This window comes from Rhinoraja longicauda, chromosome 17 (genome assembly GCF_053455715.1).
Source record: "Rhinoraja longicauda isolate Sanriku21f chromosome 17, sRhiLon1.1, whole genome shotgun sequence".
In the NCBI taxonomy this organism is placed as follows: domain Eukaryota; kingdom Metazoa; phylum Chordata; class Chondrichthyes; order Rajiformes; family Arhynchobatidae; genus Rhinoraja; species Rhinoraja longicauda.
In genome coordinates this window covers 3,422,987-3,436,998 of record NC_135969.1, presented here as the reverse complement: position 1 = coordinate 3,436,998, position 14,012 = coordinate 3,422,987, and the positions used below count along the sequence as shown (strand labels likewise).

The 14,012-nt window shown below is 41.1% G+C and overlaps 1 protein-coding gene across 9 annotated transcripts in view; it reads right to left on the bottom strand.

The window, feature by feature from the left end:
* iqsec1b (IQ motif and Sec7 domain ArfGEF 1b) overlaps positions 1 to 14,012 on the bottom strand; it is a 381,341-nt gene that overhangs the window by 30,977 nt on the left and 336,352 nt on the right. For all 9 annotated transcript variants that reach the window (XR_013548356.1, XM_078413939.1, XM_078413940.1 and 6 more), the window contains 3 exons: positions 11,424 to 11,585; positions 7,031 to 7,153; positions 1,327 to 1,493 (listed from right to left, as the gene is read on the bottom strand). Coding sequence is in view for 8 of the 9 variants with exons in the window: in XM_078413939.1 (XP_078270065.1) it covers positions 1,327 to 1,493; positions 7,031 to 7,153; positions 11,424 to 11,585 (452 nt within the window). In the remaining variant the exon portion in view is untranslated. The remainder of the gene's footprint in view (positions 1 to 1,326; positions 1,494 to 7,030; positions 7,154 to 11,423; positions 11,586 to 14,012) is intronic.

Here is a 14,012-nt window from a genome sequence, read left to right as displayed (position 1 = left end):
CCTTCTGTTTAAACCAGCATCTGGAGTTCCTTCCTACACATATGTTCAAGACCCTCTCCACAGACATATGCGTAAAAATGTAGATGCCATCCTGTCAATGTTACAAACTTGTTGAGAGCAATTTGATTGCTGTGCTTTTCACACACTTTAGAAACTATTTCATTAGCTGTGCAGAATCCCGGGATTTCTTGAGGTATTGAAAAGAGCAATATAAATGCAAGTCTCTCCCCCCCCCTCTCTCTGATATGCCTTTAATTTCATAATTTTTAATTTTCTCCCTTTTGGAAATTCATATAGCTGACGTTGATAGATACCACTCCATCCACTATTTTTAGTACCCAAGTTAAAATAATTGTTCGTTAGACTGAACCTGCCTAGTACTAATTCATTCTGGGTCTTTTTGATCAGTTGAAAACCTTCAAGACATGCAATCACTGTTATTGGTTAGTTTTTCCCAAACAAGTTTGATTATTTCCTGGTTTCCCCTCTCTTAATTCTTCTGTAACTCACAATCCTTACAGGATATGTAATCCCCTGTTCCCGAATTTCACAATTCTCAAATTCCCCTTTCCCATATTCTTTACGCTGAAATCTACTCATCTGTAAGACTGAGGTTTGCATTACCAGGTGCGGAACAATAAAATTTCAAACAGACTACTGTGAAAGTAAGAGATTACAAAACCTATTAAAAAAAATCAGGAGACTACATGACACAGAAAGCAAGGACAATGCAATTTTAATTTCAATACTCTCAATGCTTTTTCTCCATTTGTATCCATTGTGCTGATAGCTATATGCTTTCAAATTACTTTCATGATGTTCTTTTAAATTGGATCTAAAAGATGAGAATATGCATTCATGCTGCTAAATTAATTAATTACCCTCAGTGACAGGATGATACACCTCTGTAAAAATTGATTTACAATTCTGCTGCTGGGCAATGAGAATATATTTAACAACATTAATTGCAGCAGTCAGCTACAGACTAGCAAAAGCTACATTAAAACAAATATTTAAAAGGGTGCTCTGCTCTTAATCGTGTTTTTGATTCCACCGACAAGAACTGAACCAAAGCTTCATTATTTAATTCACATGTATTTTATCCTTCAATAAAATGAATTTGCATATTATTTAAGTAACTTTGAAATTAATGATTTTTAAATGCCGAATGGATGGCAAGACTTCACATTCATTTAATCATGACCATCCTTGAATTTAACAGGAAGATTCCATAGAGTAATGGATTAACTTAATTTCAAAAAATAAACTAATGTGGCCAGTTCAAGAAAGTACGAATTGAAACAAAGACATCTCAGTGCCACTAACCTCTTAAGTTCTTGACAAAGTCCTCCAGTTTCATTTTGCGTTCTGGTTTCACATTTGGGCTGTACATGTCTGTGTTCAGCAAAATTATTGCGAAGGCAAGGATAAAGATTGTATCAGGGTTTCGGAACAGCCGCACTACCCCAGAATTACAGATACAGTAACGTTGGCTGCAATAGAAGGATTGAAGACAGAACAGTTGATATTATGAAATTACCATGACATAAGATACAGCAGAGAGTGAACTAATTATTGCAAGTAATCATCTGTTTAATACACATCAGGATAAAGTTCATCTGTGTAATGTCAAAAAAAGTGTTGCATGAGAGGAATAGGTAGGGTGAATGCACAAAGCCTTTTACCCAGAGTAGGGAAATCAAGAACCAGAAGGCATAGGTTTAAGGGCTGCAGGGAAAGATTTAATTGGAAACCGAGGGGCAACTTTTTCACACAAAGAGTTTTGGGTATATGGAAAAAAAGCTGCCAGAGGAGGTAGTTGAGGCAGATACTATCACAATATTGGACAAGAATATGGATTGGAAAGGTTTAGGATATTGGCCAAAGGCAGGCAGATGAGACGAGTGTAGATAGGGCTTTTTGGTTGGTATGGGCAAGTTGGACTGAAGGGCCAGTTTCCATGCTGTATGACTCGAAGTATGTTTAGGAAAAGCAACATTCTCAGAATCTCACATTGGCCAGCCATGTAAAATCACTGCTGGTTTCTAAAAACATTAATATACCAGCACAGATATAAGTATCCAAGAAAGCCTGAAGTAATCTTCATTAGATCTGAGACCCATGGGATATTGGATAGGGCATTTCAAGCATTCTTTCACCCAATAGCATGTTTAACGTGCCATTCATACTTCCTCTATGTGATAATGTATCAATATATAAAGCTTGCTTTGAATCATAAATGACAGTTGGATCAAAATAAATTAACTCATATTAATGATTATACTACTTTCAATAAACTGCATTTGATTTATAATGTCTGCATCGGGTCATTATTTTTATGTTCAAAAAGGTCGTCCCCTGAAATTCTTATTAGATGAAAAAAATGTCAGTGGTGCCTGGGCTTGGTAAAGAACAAGGGTTCCATGTCAATTTAATGGCTGCTGCCAATTGCAGGGTTTTGGCCCACCTGCAATAATGGACCCCCCCATGGTTGGATGGGGAGGTGATGACACCCTCTCACATTACCCTATGCTTGTAACCGCAATGCAATGAGCTCTCCATGGTTGGATAGGGAGGTGATGGTACCCTCTCACATTACCCTATGCTTGTAACCGCAATGCAACGAGCTCTTTAAAAATGCTGATTCACTTCCGATCAGCATTCATTACTCGTCTATCAAGTAGCTGATCTGTGAATTGCACAGGTCAAAAGAAGTAACCCACATTAATAACTTCTTAAATCAAAGATATTCCGATTTTGTGACTTATTTTTAAAAGGATTCTATTGACTAAAAATATCTAAAGCCTGATTTCTAGGCCAAACTCGCCAATGTATAATTGCAGATACCAACAGCCCATAGATATCCCAACAATAATGCTGTAAATCTCATAAACAATCACATCGGGGTAGTCCTATGCACAACTGGGCATTGAGTAGAAGAGTCAGGAAGTCATGATGTATCCCTATAAGACTTTGGTTAGGTCACATTTAGAGTATTGCATGTAGTTCCAGTCATCCCATTGCAGGAAGGAAATGGAGACTTTGGTGAGGATGCTGAAGAGATTTCCCAGCATTCTGCCAGGATTAGGGGGTATTACTACAAGTAGATGTTGGAAAAACTTGGATTGTTTTCGTTAGAATGCCAGAGGTTGAGGGGATCTTGATAGAAGTGTATAAAATTATGAGAGGCATAGATAGGGTAAACAGTCAGAACCTTTTTCCCAGATCGTATCTAGGCAGATGAGATGTTTATCTTGGCATTGGGTTCAGCACAGACATTGTGGGCCGAAGGACCTGTTCCTGGGCTGTACTTTTCTATGTTCTATGATGAATGATGACATTAAGAACAAGAGTGGTGATTTCAAAACAACTATGACAATAGATTGCCAACACTTTGATCTGAGCATTGACAATGTTATAGTTGGGGAAAAAAAATGTTTCGAAATTAAACAAGATTGCATGAGCAAATCACAAATGATTCCATGTATGTATTCAGATGATAGTGTGGGGGGGAGAATTGAATGCATATTTTCATGTAAATGCTCAACAACCAATAATTGTGGCTGATTATACAGTCAAAGGTAGGTATTTATTCACAAAATGCTGGAGTAACTCAGCAGGTCAGGCAGCATCTCAGGAGAGAAAGAATGGGTGACGTTTCGGGTCGAGACCCTTCTTTAGACTGATGTCAGGGGGGCGGGACAAAGGAAGGATATAGGTGGAGACAGGAAGTTAGAGGGAGAACTGGGAAGGGGAGGGGGGGGGGGAAGAGAGGGACAGAGGAACTATCTAAAGTTGGAGAAGTCAATGTTCATACCGCTAGGCTGCAAGCTACCCAAGCGAAATATGAGGTGCTGTTCCTCCAATTTCCGGTGGGCCTCACTATGGCACTGGAGGAGGCCCATGACAGAAAGGTCAGACTGGGAGTGGGAGGCGGAGTTGAAGTGCTCAGCCACCGGGAGATCAGGTTGGTCAGGTTTCTGCAGTTATTTTCTTACATACAGTCAAAGGTAGATTGAAATGACTGATGAAAAATGTTTCAATTTTATTTAGTGTATCCAGGCCTTTAAAAGATTCTCAGTTGTACGAGAGATACAAGGCCAAATTCACATTTGACAAGATACCAAACTGAAACATTGCAGGCCTTGTCTTGTTCCCTGAGATTTCAACACAAAGATAAAGGTTGAACTTCAGAAGCTCAATATGTGATGCAGATGAAAATACAGCAGAGTGACTGGACAACAGTCATTGAAGTGGCTTCCAGGTCAAACAACACCATCTGTCTCAGTGGTGATGACCAGACTACTATTGGCATTGGTATATTATTGTCACATGTACTGAGATATAGTGAAATATAGTGATATAGTTTTGCGTATTATCCAGGCAAATCATATTATAAGCGAGTGCAACAGGTAGTGCAAAAGAGAAAACAGAGTGCAGAATGAAGAGTTAGAGCTCAGAAGATAGTGCAGATAAAAACATGCCAGGACCACAATCAGGTGGAAGACTGGGAAGTTTATCCCTCGTATATGAGAGCACCGTTCAAATCTGGAAATAGCGGGGAAGCAGCTATTCTTGAATCTGGAGCAAAGCACCAGATGGCAAACAGTATCCTTGGCCCTTCTTGTGTGAAATTGGTAGGTGCAAAACATTTCAGTAAACTTGAATTATCCTACACATACAGTCAGCTCAATTTAAACAAGGAGATCAACAATGCTTGATGAATAATACTGATAACAATGCCTAGGTGTACACCCAAAACTACAACATGGGGTAAAATATTTTTTCAAGCTATTGTGGACAAGGTATTGGAAAGCATTCGTCTCTGCAACAAAGGAAGTGTATTGGCCATCACTGCAATGGAGAAACAAAGGTTGAAAGTACTCAAGTAAACTTCATAGTCACAACATAAAATGGAAACAAAGTAAGTCTTCTTTACTCCAGACACACAGGGCCAAAGAAAATGGACTAAAATCATGAAAGAGAATGGCATCATTATAAAAGTACAAAGCGAATTTACAGAAAACTCTGCTTTAAGTGTCGAATAGGTCAGGAGGACACATTATTGGCAACAATGCTGAATACAAGATTCAACTGTCAGCTCCTTATGCCAGTTTACCCACTAAACAAAAATCAGATTAATTTCTGGTTTCTGGAGGGAGAGACAGATTGCATTTTGCAATGATCTTTTGCATATGAATAGCAGACAGTCATAGAATGTTATATGTCAGAGAATGTCCTTTGGTATTTCCTCGACTACATTAATTTCCTGCAGTACATCCCGCTTTTGTCCAGAGTACATCTAACTGTAGCTCCACCAGGAACCAGACTTTACAAATGTAATAGATATATATAATCCTTGTTATAATGGACCACGGTGGAGGGGTGGGGGAGAATTATGGGCGTTATTGCTGAATGTGCGTTATAACCGAGTAAATATGGTACAGTAAATATGTACAGTATTGGAAAAACAGCCAATAAACATACACTAAGTCACACAATAATCAGAAAAGTTTAAACACAGACTGAGGCAAGGTTCCCTCAAACCACCTAGTGGTCACTCTGTGAAACAACAAACTCGGTCCTTTGTTCCCGATGTGAACGGACGCCTTGGTTACAACAAATTTTCTCCGCGAAAAACGAAATCTGTTATAAAGAGGTTCATAATAGTGAGGGTAGCCTGTACATTACATAACCTGATGAGCTGCAAGGTCTTCACTTTCACGATAACAGTAGCACAACTGATTTTGATCAAATTCAATTGATCTAAATTTACAAGGCTCTTCACAATGATGAAAGGAAATATTAAATGACCCTCTTCACCATCACAGAATATAAATATCCCACTGGAATTTAAATATGCAGCAATTAAATAAAGGTCTCTGAAGCTGAATTATTAGTAGACACATTAATGAACATATGAAGAAGGAAATGTTCATTATTTTTTCATGTGAAATAGTTTGATCATATTAATAAATAATAATTCAAGAGATTAAGTATAAATCTGAAATTATCTGAACACCACCAGAATTTTAATATTAAATCTTGATTTATTTGGATAAACTGGACATCACCAGCTCTGTGATATACTGTATCTGTATAGCTGTGCCATAATTCTATTGAGGAATACTTGCACTTAGTAATGAAACAAAACACAACACAGCTTAAAGCTCCATTGTTAATTTATGTTGCAGGGAACTTTTGGGGAGGGTAAAATAATCTTTCTAGATACTTTGGGGGAAATGTTGCTTGGAATGACAGCCATATTGTCCACATACTCATCCTTAATTGGAGCAGATATAGGGTTGGAAGCTTGCTGGGCCTCTGGATTCTGTAAGCATTACGTGGCCTCAGCGAGTCCACCCTCTGCAATGCACCAAACAGCTCCTCATAGATGGCAAGGCTGAACCCAAGGAACAGCTTTGCTCTGTGTCAGGATGTGAACCACCTTTATATTTTTAAAGAAATATTTAGGTTTAAGTTTAGAGATACAGCGTGGAAACAGGTCCTTCAGCCCACCAGGTCCGCGCCGACCAGCGATCCCCGCACATTAACACTGTCCTACACACACGAGGGACAATTAAAAAAAAACATTTACCAAGCCTATTAACCCTACAAACCGGTACGTCTTTGGAGTGTGGGAGGAAACCAAAGATCTCGGAGAAAACCCATGCAGATCACAGGGAGAATGTACAAACTCCGTACAGACAGCACCCGTAGTCAGGATCGAATCTGGGTCTCCGGCGCTGCATTCGCTGTAAGGCAGCAACTCTACCGCTGCGCCACCGTGATCGCCCTTTTATTTAAAAAAGTAACCTTCGTAAATACATACAATTTCTTAGAAATCATTAAAAAGTTAAACCAGAATGAATTACCTTCCCAAAACATTTTTTAAAAATGATTTATAAAGTTCCTTGTGCCAATGGCAGATTCTTTCAGAACACCTTGCCTCATGACAACAGTTTAGCCCTCAGAGAGTCATACAGGACCAAAGCCCTACAATGACGCCCATCATTTGCGAATTGTGTACCTGAAAGCCTCAATCAGACGTTCTACTTTCTGAGCTTCGCCTTGGACCCGAATGTGTGCCTGAAACTTTCTGAGTGCTTCATCCAATTCCATTCCAGAAAAATCCATCTCATCAACAACACAGCTGAAATAAAAATCATACCATGATATTTAAAATATATATATATTGTGGTATTTATAATGCAACAAAGACTTTCATAAAGAATGAAGATCTTATAATACATTTTATATTATAAAACAATTTGTAATAAAGTTATAAATTGTAAAATGACTTTGGAAGATCGCTACAATTGTTTAGCATTTATGATATTAGGAATAATCAATGCTATTGATTTAAATGATGGCGGAAGCATCTGTGAGATTTTGCTTCTCCATTATTCTTTTTCCTTTGATTTGCCAAAGCCACTCATTTTTCACCAAAAGGGAAAAGAGTGGCAAAACTATTGGTTACCCTTGCCAAAATCTCCCTCTGACTAAAGGACTGTTTCCTCTGTGTGGCTATTACGCAGGAAACACTGAAACAGTCAGGCCAAGAGCTAGGAAAGACACAGAGATGGGGAGTATATTTTAAATAAACCAGATTAGTAGCATTTAGATCTTTTGTTGTCTAATGTTATCTATACAGGATCAGGAAGTGGAAGTTGCAAGAGAGCTCATGACAACTTCAGTAGGCTATTAATAATGATATCTAATTATATTTGTCTCAGAGATAGGATTCAGTTGAGAGCTTTCTTTGGCATTGAGTTTAGGAAAATAATAGCTTTAAATCATTATAATACACATGTGACTTGCACATCTTTAATACTCAGGATAATTATTTTTTTTAATTCTCAATAGCAGTGCGCTAAATTGGATTCACCATAGCATTTCAGCAAAAGAGTCACTGGAAAGCAGCAAACAAATGCAAAATTTGTATTTTATCAAGTCAAGTCAAGTCAATTTTATTTGTATAGCACATTTAAAAACAATCCACGTTGACCAAAGTGCTGTACATCAGTTCAGGTACTAAAAAAGAACATACAATGGCACACAAACATCACAGCACATACATAAACAGTTCACAGCGCCCCCTCAGAGGGCCTCAAACGCTAGGGAGTAGAAATAGGTTTTGAGCCTGGACTTAAAGGAGTCGATGGAGGGAGCAGTTCTGATGGGGAGAGGGATGCTGTTCCACAGTCTAGGTGCTGCAACCGCAAAAGCGCGGTCACCCCTGAGCTTAAGCCTAGACCGCGGGATAGTCAGTAGCCCCAAGTCGGCCGACCTGAGGGACCTGGAGATAGAGTGGTGGGTTAGAAGATTTTTGATATGGGGGGGGGGGGAGAGCCCGTTTAGGGCTTTGTATGTGAATAGGAGGAGCTTGAAGTTGATTCTGCACTGTCCTGGGAGAGAGGCCAGAATTGGGGTGATGTGGTCCCTTTTACGGGTACCCGTCAGGAGTCTCGCTGCGGCGTTTTGGGACCAATTGCAGGAGGGGCAGGGATGATTGGCTGATCCCAGTGTATAGGGAGTTGCAGTAGTCTAGGCGGGAGGAAATGAATGCATGGATGATTTTTTCAAGGTCGTCAAATTGGAGGAAGGGTTTGATTTTAGCTATGGTACGAAGCTGGAAGAAGCTGGCTTTTACCACAGCGTTGATTTGCTTGTCAAACTTTAATGCAGAGTCAAATATCATGCCAAGGTTTTGACATGCGATTTGACTAGTGAGGATAGGCTTCCAAGGCTGCCTGCTATCGTTTTGATGGAGTCGGGGGGACCGAATAGGATGACCTCAGACTTGCTCTCGTTTAGTTGGAGGAAGTTCTGTGCCATCCAACATTTTGTGTCCTTAAGGCAGTGCATGAGGCTGATTAAATTTGACCAGTTGTTGGGTTTCAGGGGGAGATAAAGCTGTGTGTCATCCGCATAGCAGTGGAAAGAAATGCAGTGCCTTTGAATGATTTGGCCGAGGGGGAGCATGTACAGAGAGAAGAGAATGGGGCCTAGGATGGAGCCTTGTGGAACCCCGCAGGAGAGGCTAGCTGGGGAAGAGGAATAATTGGCTATGTTGATGGAGAAACTCTTATTTTTGAGGTAGGAAACGAACCAGCTCAGGGCAGTGCCATCAACGCCAACCCCGTACCGGAGATGGTCAATAAGGATGGTGTACTATATACAATAAGGTCCATTGTATCGAACGCTGCACTGAGGTCGAGAAGGAGCAAGATTGCACAGTCGCCGGTGTCGATGGCGAGAAGCAGGTCGTTGTGTACCTTCAACAAGGCAGACTCTGTGCTGTGGTGGGCCTTGAAACCTGACTGGAAACTTTCCAGGATGGTATTTTGGTGTAGGTAAGGCAGTAGTTGATGTAGAATTACCTTTTCAAGGACTTTTGACAGGAATGGTAGTTTGGAAATAGGTCTGTAGTTGCTAGGCAAGGTGGGGTCTAGGTTAGGTTTTTTCAGGAGGGGCTGGACCACCGCGTGCTTGAAACAGGTTGGAACAGTGCCAGTGGCCAGAGAACTGATGATGATCGAGAGGATGCGGGGACCGGCTATTGCAATGACATCCTTCAGAAGGGCAGAGGGGACAGTGTCAAGGGGGCAGGTTGCAGGTTCATAATGGAGACAAGCTTTGCAAGGGAGGATAGAGTTGGAAACAGTCCAATTTAGATGAACAGACCAGTGAGACAGCTAGGTCACGGGTGGGAGGGGAAATATTCGTTCTAATGTTCTCAACTTTGCTAGTGAAAAATGTAGAGAATTCTTCGCACTTAGCAGGGGACCCAACTAAGCTGGTACTGGGGGCGGGACATATGACAGAGGTAATAGTGCTAAATAGGACCTTGGAATTATGAGAGTTTTGGGAAATAAGGTCGGAAAAGTATTGTGCTCTCGCAGACTTTACTGCTTCCTGGTATTTGAGAAGATTGTTTCAGAATTTCGAAGGAAATTTGAGGCTTATCACATTTCCACCTCCGTTCTGATTTTCTGCACTCCCTTCTTAGGGCTCTGGTGGTGTCATTGAGCCAATGCCAACCTTTGGGCTTAGGCTTTTTCATTTTAAGAGGAGCAACAGAATCCAGGATGGAAGAGCAAGTGGTATTAAATAAAGAGATGAGATCCTCAGTGCTGAGATGGGGGGGGGAGAAGCCTCAATAGTGCAGATGTTATGTTTGTATTGTCTACACAATGGTCAAACTTTTCAAAGGACAATTGAAGTAGAAACATTAAAACATTAAGAAACTCAAGATTTATCAAAAAAAAGTATCACTTTTTTTGCAAAATCAACACAGTACCACAATTTCAGATCCTGTTATTTTAGCTCAACCATCAAGCCCCGATAATTGTAGCCGCATCAGCCAACTCTCAATGATGAAACAAAGTGCTTTGAAGCAGCACTTAAAAAATAACCTGTTCACCAATGTGCAGTTGGGTTCCGCAAGAATCACTCAACTCCAAACCTCCATATAGATTTTATCCAAACGTCGGAAAAATTCCAGAGTAACTGGCCAAGAAGCACTCAGCGTATTAATAGTGGTCAACGAGCATCGAGGAGAAAGCTCATCATTTACAAGTCATAACCACATGAAGGAAGAGGCTTGCAGTTCTTCAAGGCCAAATATCTCGGTCCAGAAATTAATTGGCTGAGTTGATTAAAACATGGTCTGCAACTCAATTATCTTGGCTGCTGCAATAAATATTTGTTCTCCATCAACCCACAACATCCTTCAACCCTGTCCTCAGTGTTGCCCATGTCCTATTGCATGTAATCAAAGACTGCTGCAGTATCCGAGCAATCTTTTTCCCATTTTGAATGAACCTACATACAAAATAATCATTAGCAAACAACCACTGACCTGTAACTTAAGCAACCACTCCTTCCAGCCTGAGTTAGAAGGGTATCATCTACAGAGCACAATGAAGCAAGCTTCTGGGCTTCTGAGACAATACATCCCAAACTTAGGAAATCTACTTTTGTACTTGTATACATTTTTGTATTATGAATAACATTTGTGTTTAAAATTAAAAATCTACCTGGGGTAATATGATCAGCTTCAAAACCCTACATAACAACATTTTTGTAGTACCTATATTGCCACATCTGCATTGGTTCAAGGAGATCTGCCATTGCATCCTCAAAGGCTCATAGTTCATTATGCAACTGAAGAAAAACTATCGTTTGCTGTGTTTTGTTCGATTGAGAAATTAAACAAACAGCTGTCTTAAATCCAGAATGGAATCCATAAAGGTTTTCCTGAGAGCAAAGGAAGTTTTCCAGGTAATGGTCAGGATTCTATTCCCAACTGCCAAACAAAAATTACTTGTTTCTTGAGTTTACCATCCAACATAAAGTAACCTGTGAAGTCAGATATTTTTAAATCATGGAAAACTCACTATTCTTTGTGCAACACTTACTCAAGTACATCTCGGTTGAATTGTTTCTGGCGATTGCCCAAAAACTCGCCAATCATCTGTCTGCTGAGGCCTTTTCTCTGCAGGAGGAAGTGGGCAACACCAACAGGGGTATCAGGAACAAATCCACGCTCAATCAGATACTGCACACCTTTCTCAGGTTTCCTATGTAAAAAGAAACGAAAAGCTGAGTTAGAGATTATGTTGTGTGCTGGTGTGTCTGAAGAAAAAAGTCTATTGTTAAACCATGTTATGTTTATCACTTGAAATCTACAGCTACGTGCAGACTGCAACATAGAGTTTATCTCTGAATAAAGTCAGGGCAACTAGTATGTAGCACAACTCTGAGAAAATAAGAATGCTCAGGGAAGAATGACTTTGTTCATTCAGATCCTTTGAAGCAGCAAATATTCTGTGGGAAATTCACTTTGCGCTGCAGCAGCCATAGAGTCACTCAGCATGGAAACAGGCCCTTCGGCCCAACTTACCCATGCCGACCAAGATGCCCCAACTATGCCAGTCCCACCTGCCTGCATTTGGCCCATATCCTTCTGAACCTTTCCTATCCATGTGCCTATCCATATGTCTTCTAAATGTTGTTATAGTACCTGCCTCAACTACCTCCTCTGGCAGCTCGTTCCATATAGCCACCACCCTTTGTGTGAAAAAGTTGCCCCTCAGGTTCCTATTAAATCTTTCCACTCTGACCTTAAACCTATGTTCTCTGGCTCTTGATTTGCCCACACTGGGTAAAAGACTCATAAAAGTGCATTCACCTCAACTATTCTCCTCATGATCTATTACTACTCTTTATTGTGAGCAATATTGGACACCATGTGTGGGAAAATAACTGCAGATGCTGGTTCAAATTGAAGGTAGACACAAAATGCTGGAGTAACTCAGCGGGTCAAGCAGCATCTCAGGAGAGAAGGAAAGGGGGACGTTTCGGGTCGAGACCCTTCTTCAGACTGACTGAGGAAGGATGTGCTGACTCTGGAGAGGGTCCAGAGGAGGTTCACAAGAATGATCCCACGATTGAGTAGGTTAACCTACGATGAGCGTTTGTCGGCACTGGGCCTGTACTCGTTGGAGTTTAGAAGAATGAGAAGGGACCTCATTGAAACATGCAGAATAGTGAAAAGCTTGGAGAGAGTGGATGTGGAGAGGATGTTTCCACTAGTGGGAGAGTCTCGGACTAGGGGTCATAGCCTCAGAATTAAAGGACGTTCTTTTAGGAAGGAGATGAAGAGAAATTTCTGTAGTCAGAGGGTGGTGAATCCGTGGAATTCTTTGCCACAGGCTGTGGAGCCCAAGTCAATGGATATTTTTAAGGCAGAGATGGAAAGATTCTTGGTTAGTACAGGTGTCAAAGGTTGGGGGAGAAGGCAGGAGAATGGGGTAAGGAGGGAGAGAAAGACCAGCCAAGATTGAATGACGGAGTAGACTTCATGGGCCGAATGGCCTAATTCTATTATTCCTTATGGCACTCCTCTGCCCCCTACGATTCCTAGCCTGCCCAGCCTTTCCCACTAGCTCAGGGCCTCATATCCTGGCAACATCCTCTTAAGTCTTCTCTGCACTCTTCCCAGCATAACGCCAACCTTCCTATAACAGAGTGACCAAAACTGAACACAATACTCCCAATGTGGCTTCACCAACGTCTTGTGCAACTGTAACATAACCTCCCAACTTATACACTCAATGTGTAAGAAAGAAGTGCAGATGCCGGTTTAAATCGAAGGTAGACACAAAATGTCGGAGTAACTCAGCGGGACAGGCAGCATCTCTGGAGAGAAGGAATGGGTAACGTTTCGGGTCGAGACCCTTCATCTTATACACTCAATGCGCTGACTGATGAAGGCCAATGTATCAAAAGGCCTCTTGACCACGTTACCTACCTGTGATGGCACCTTCAAGGAATTATGTACCTGCACACTTAGTATTCATTTCCCATGCAAAGATATAATTTACATATTTGTCAACATCGCAGATGCACCACCTGCTGTTAATGTAAAGGGTAGTGCTAAGTATTAATGGAAAATACGGTAACATAACTTTCACTGCCTCATCACCACCTCTTAACAACCAATGGCAGTGTCAACACCAAATACTCCATGATCTACATCACGATGAAGCAAGATTTAACGGGATGATCTGCACAGATATTGTGGCGATGTGAGGTAATCAGAAGCTGTGTGTAATGCTGCGCAGGACTTGCTTCGCAACTCCTTCAAATACTCACAGTCATCCAAAGGAGACAAATCAGGAATGTCATGAAAATCGCCCAAGCTGCCTCCATACCATCCAGGGCAGATTCCTTTGACTGCCATCCAATGCTGCACCTTGTATGCATGCTTTCCCTTCCAGTTTGCATTCTGTAGCTGCAGCATATGTCATCTACAAAATGAACTGCAAGAATTCAAAGGGTTCTCTGGTACCATCTCCCAAACCATCCTCCTCCACACAAGATAGACACAAAATGGTGGAGTAACTCAGCGGGACAGGCAGCATCTCTGGAGAGAAGGAATGGGTGACGTTTGAGGGTCGAGACCCTTCTTCAGACTGAGAGCCAGGGGAGGAGGAGATACAGAG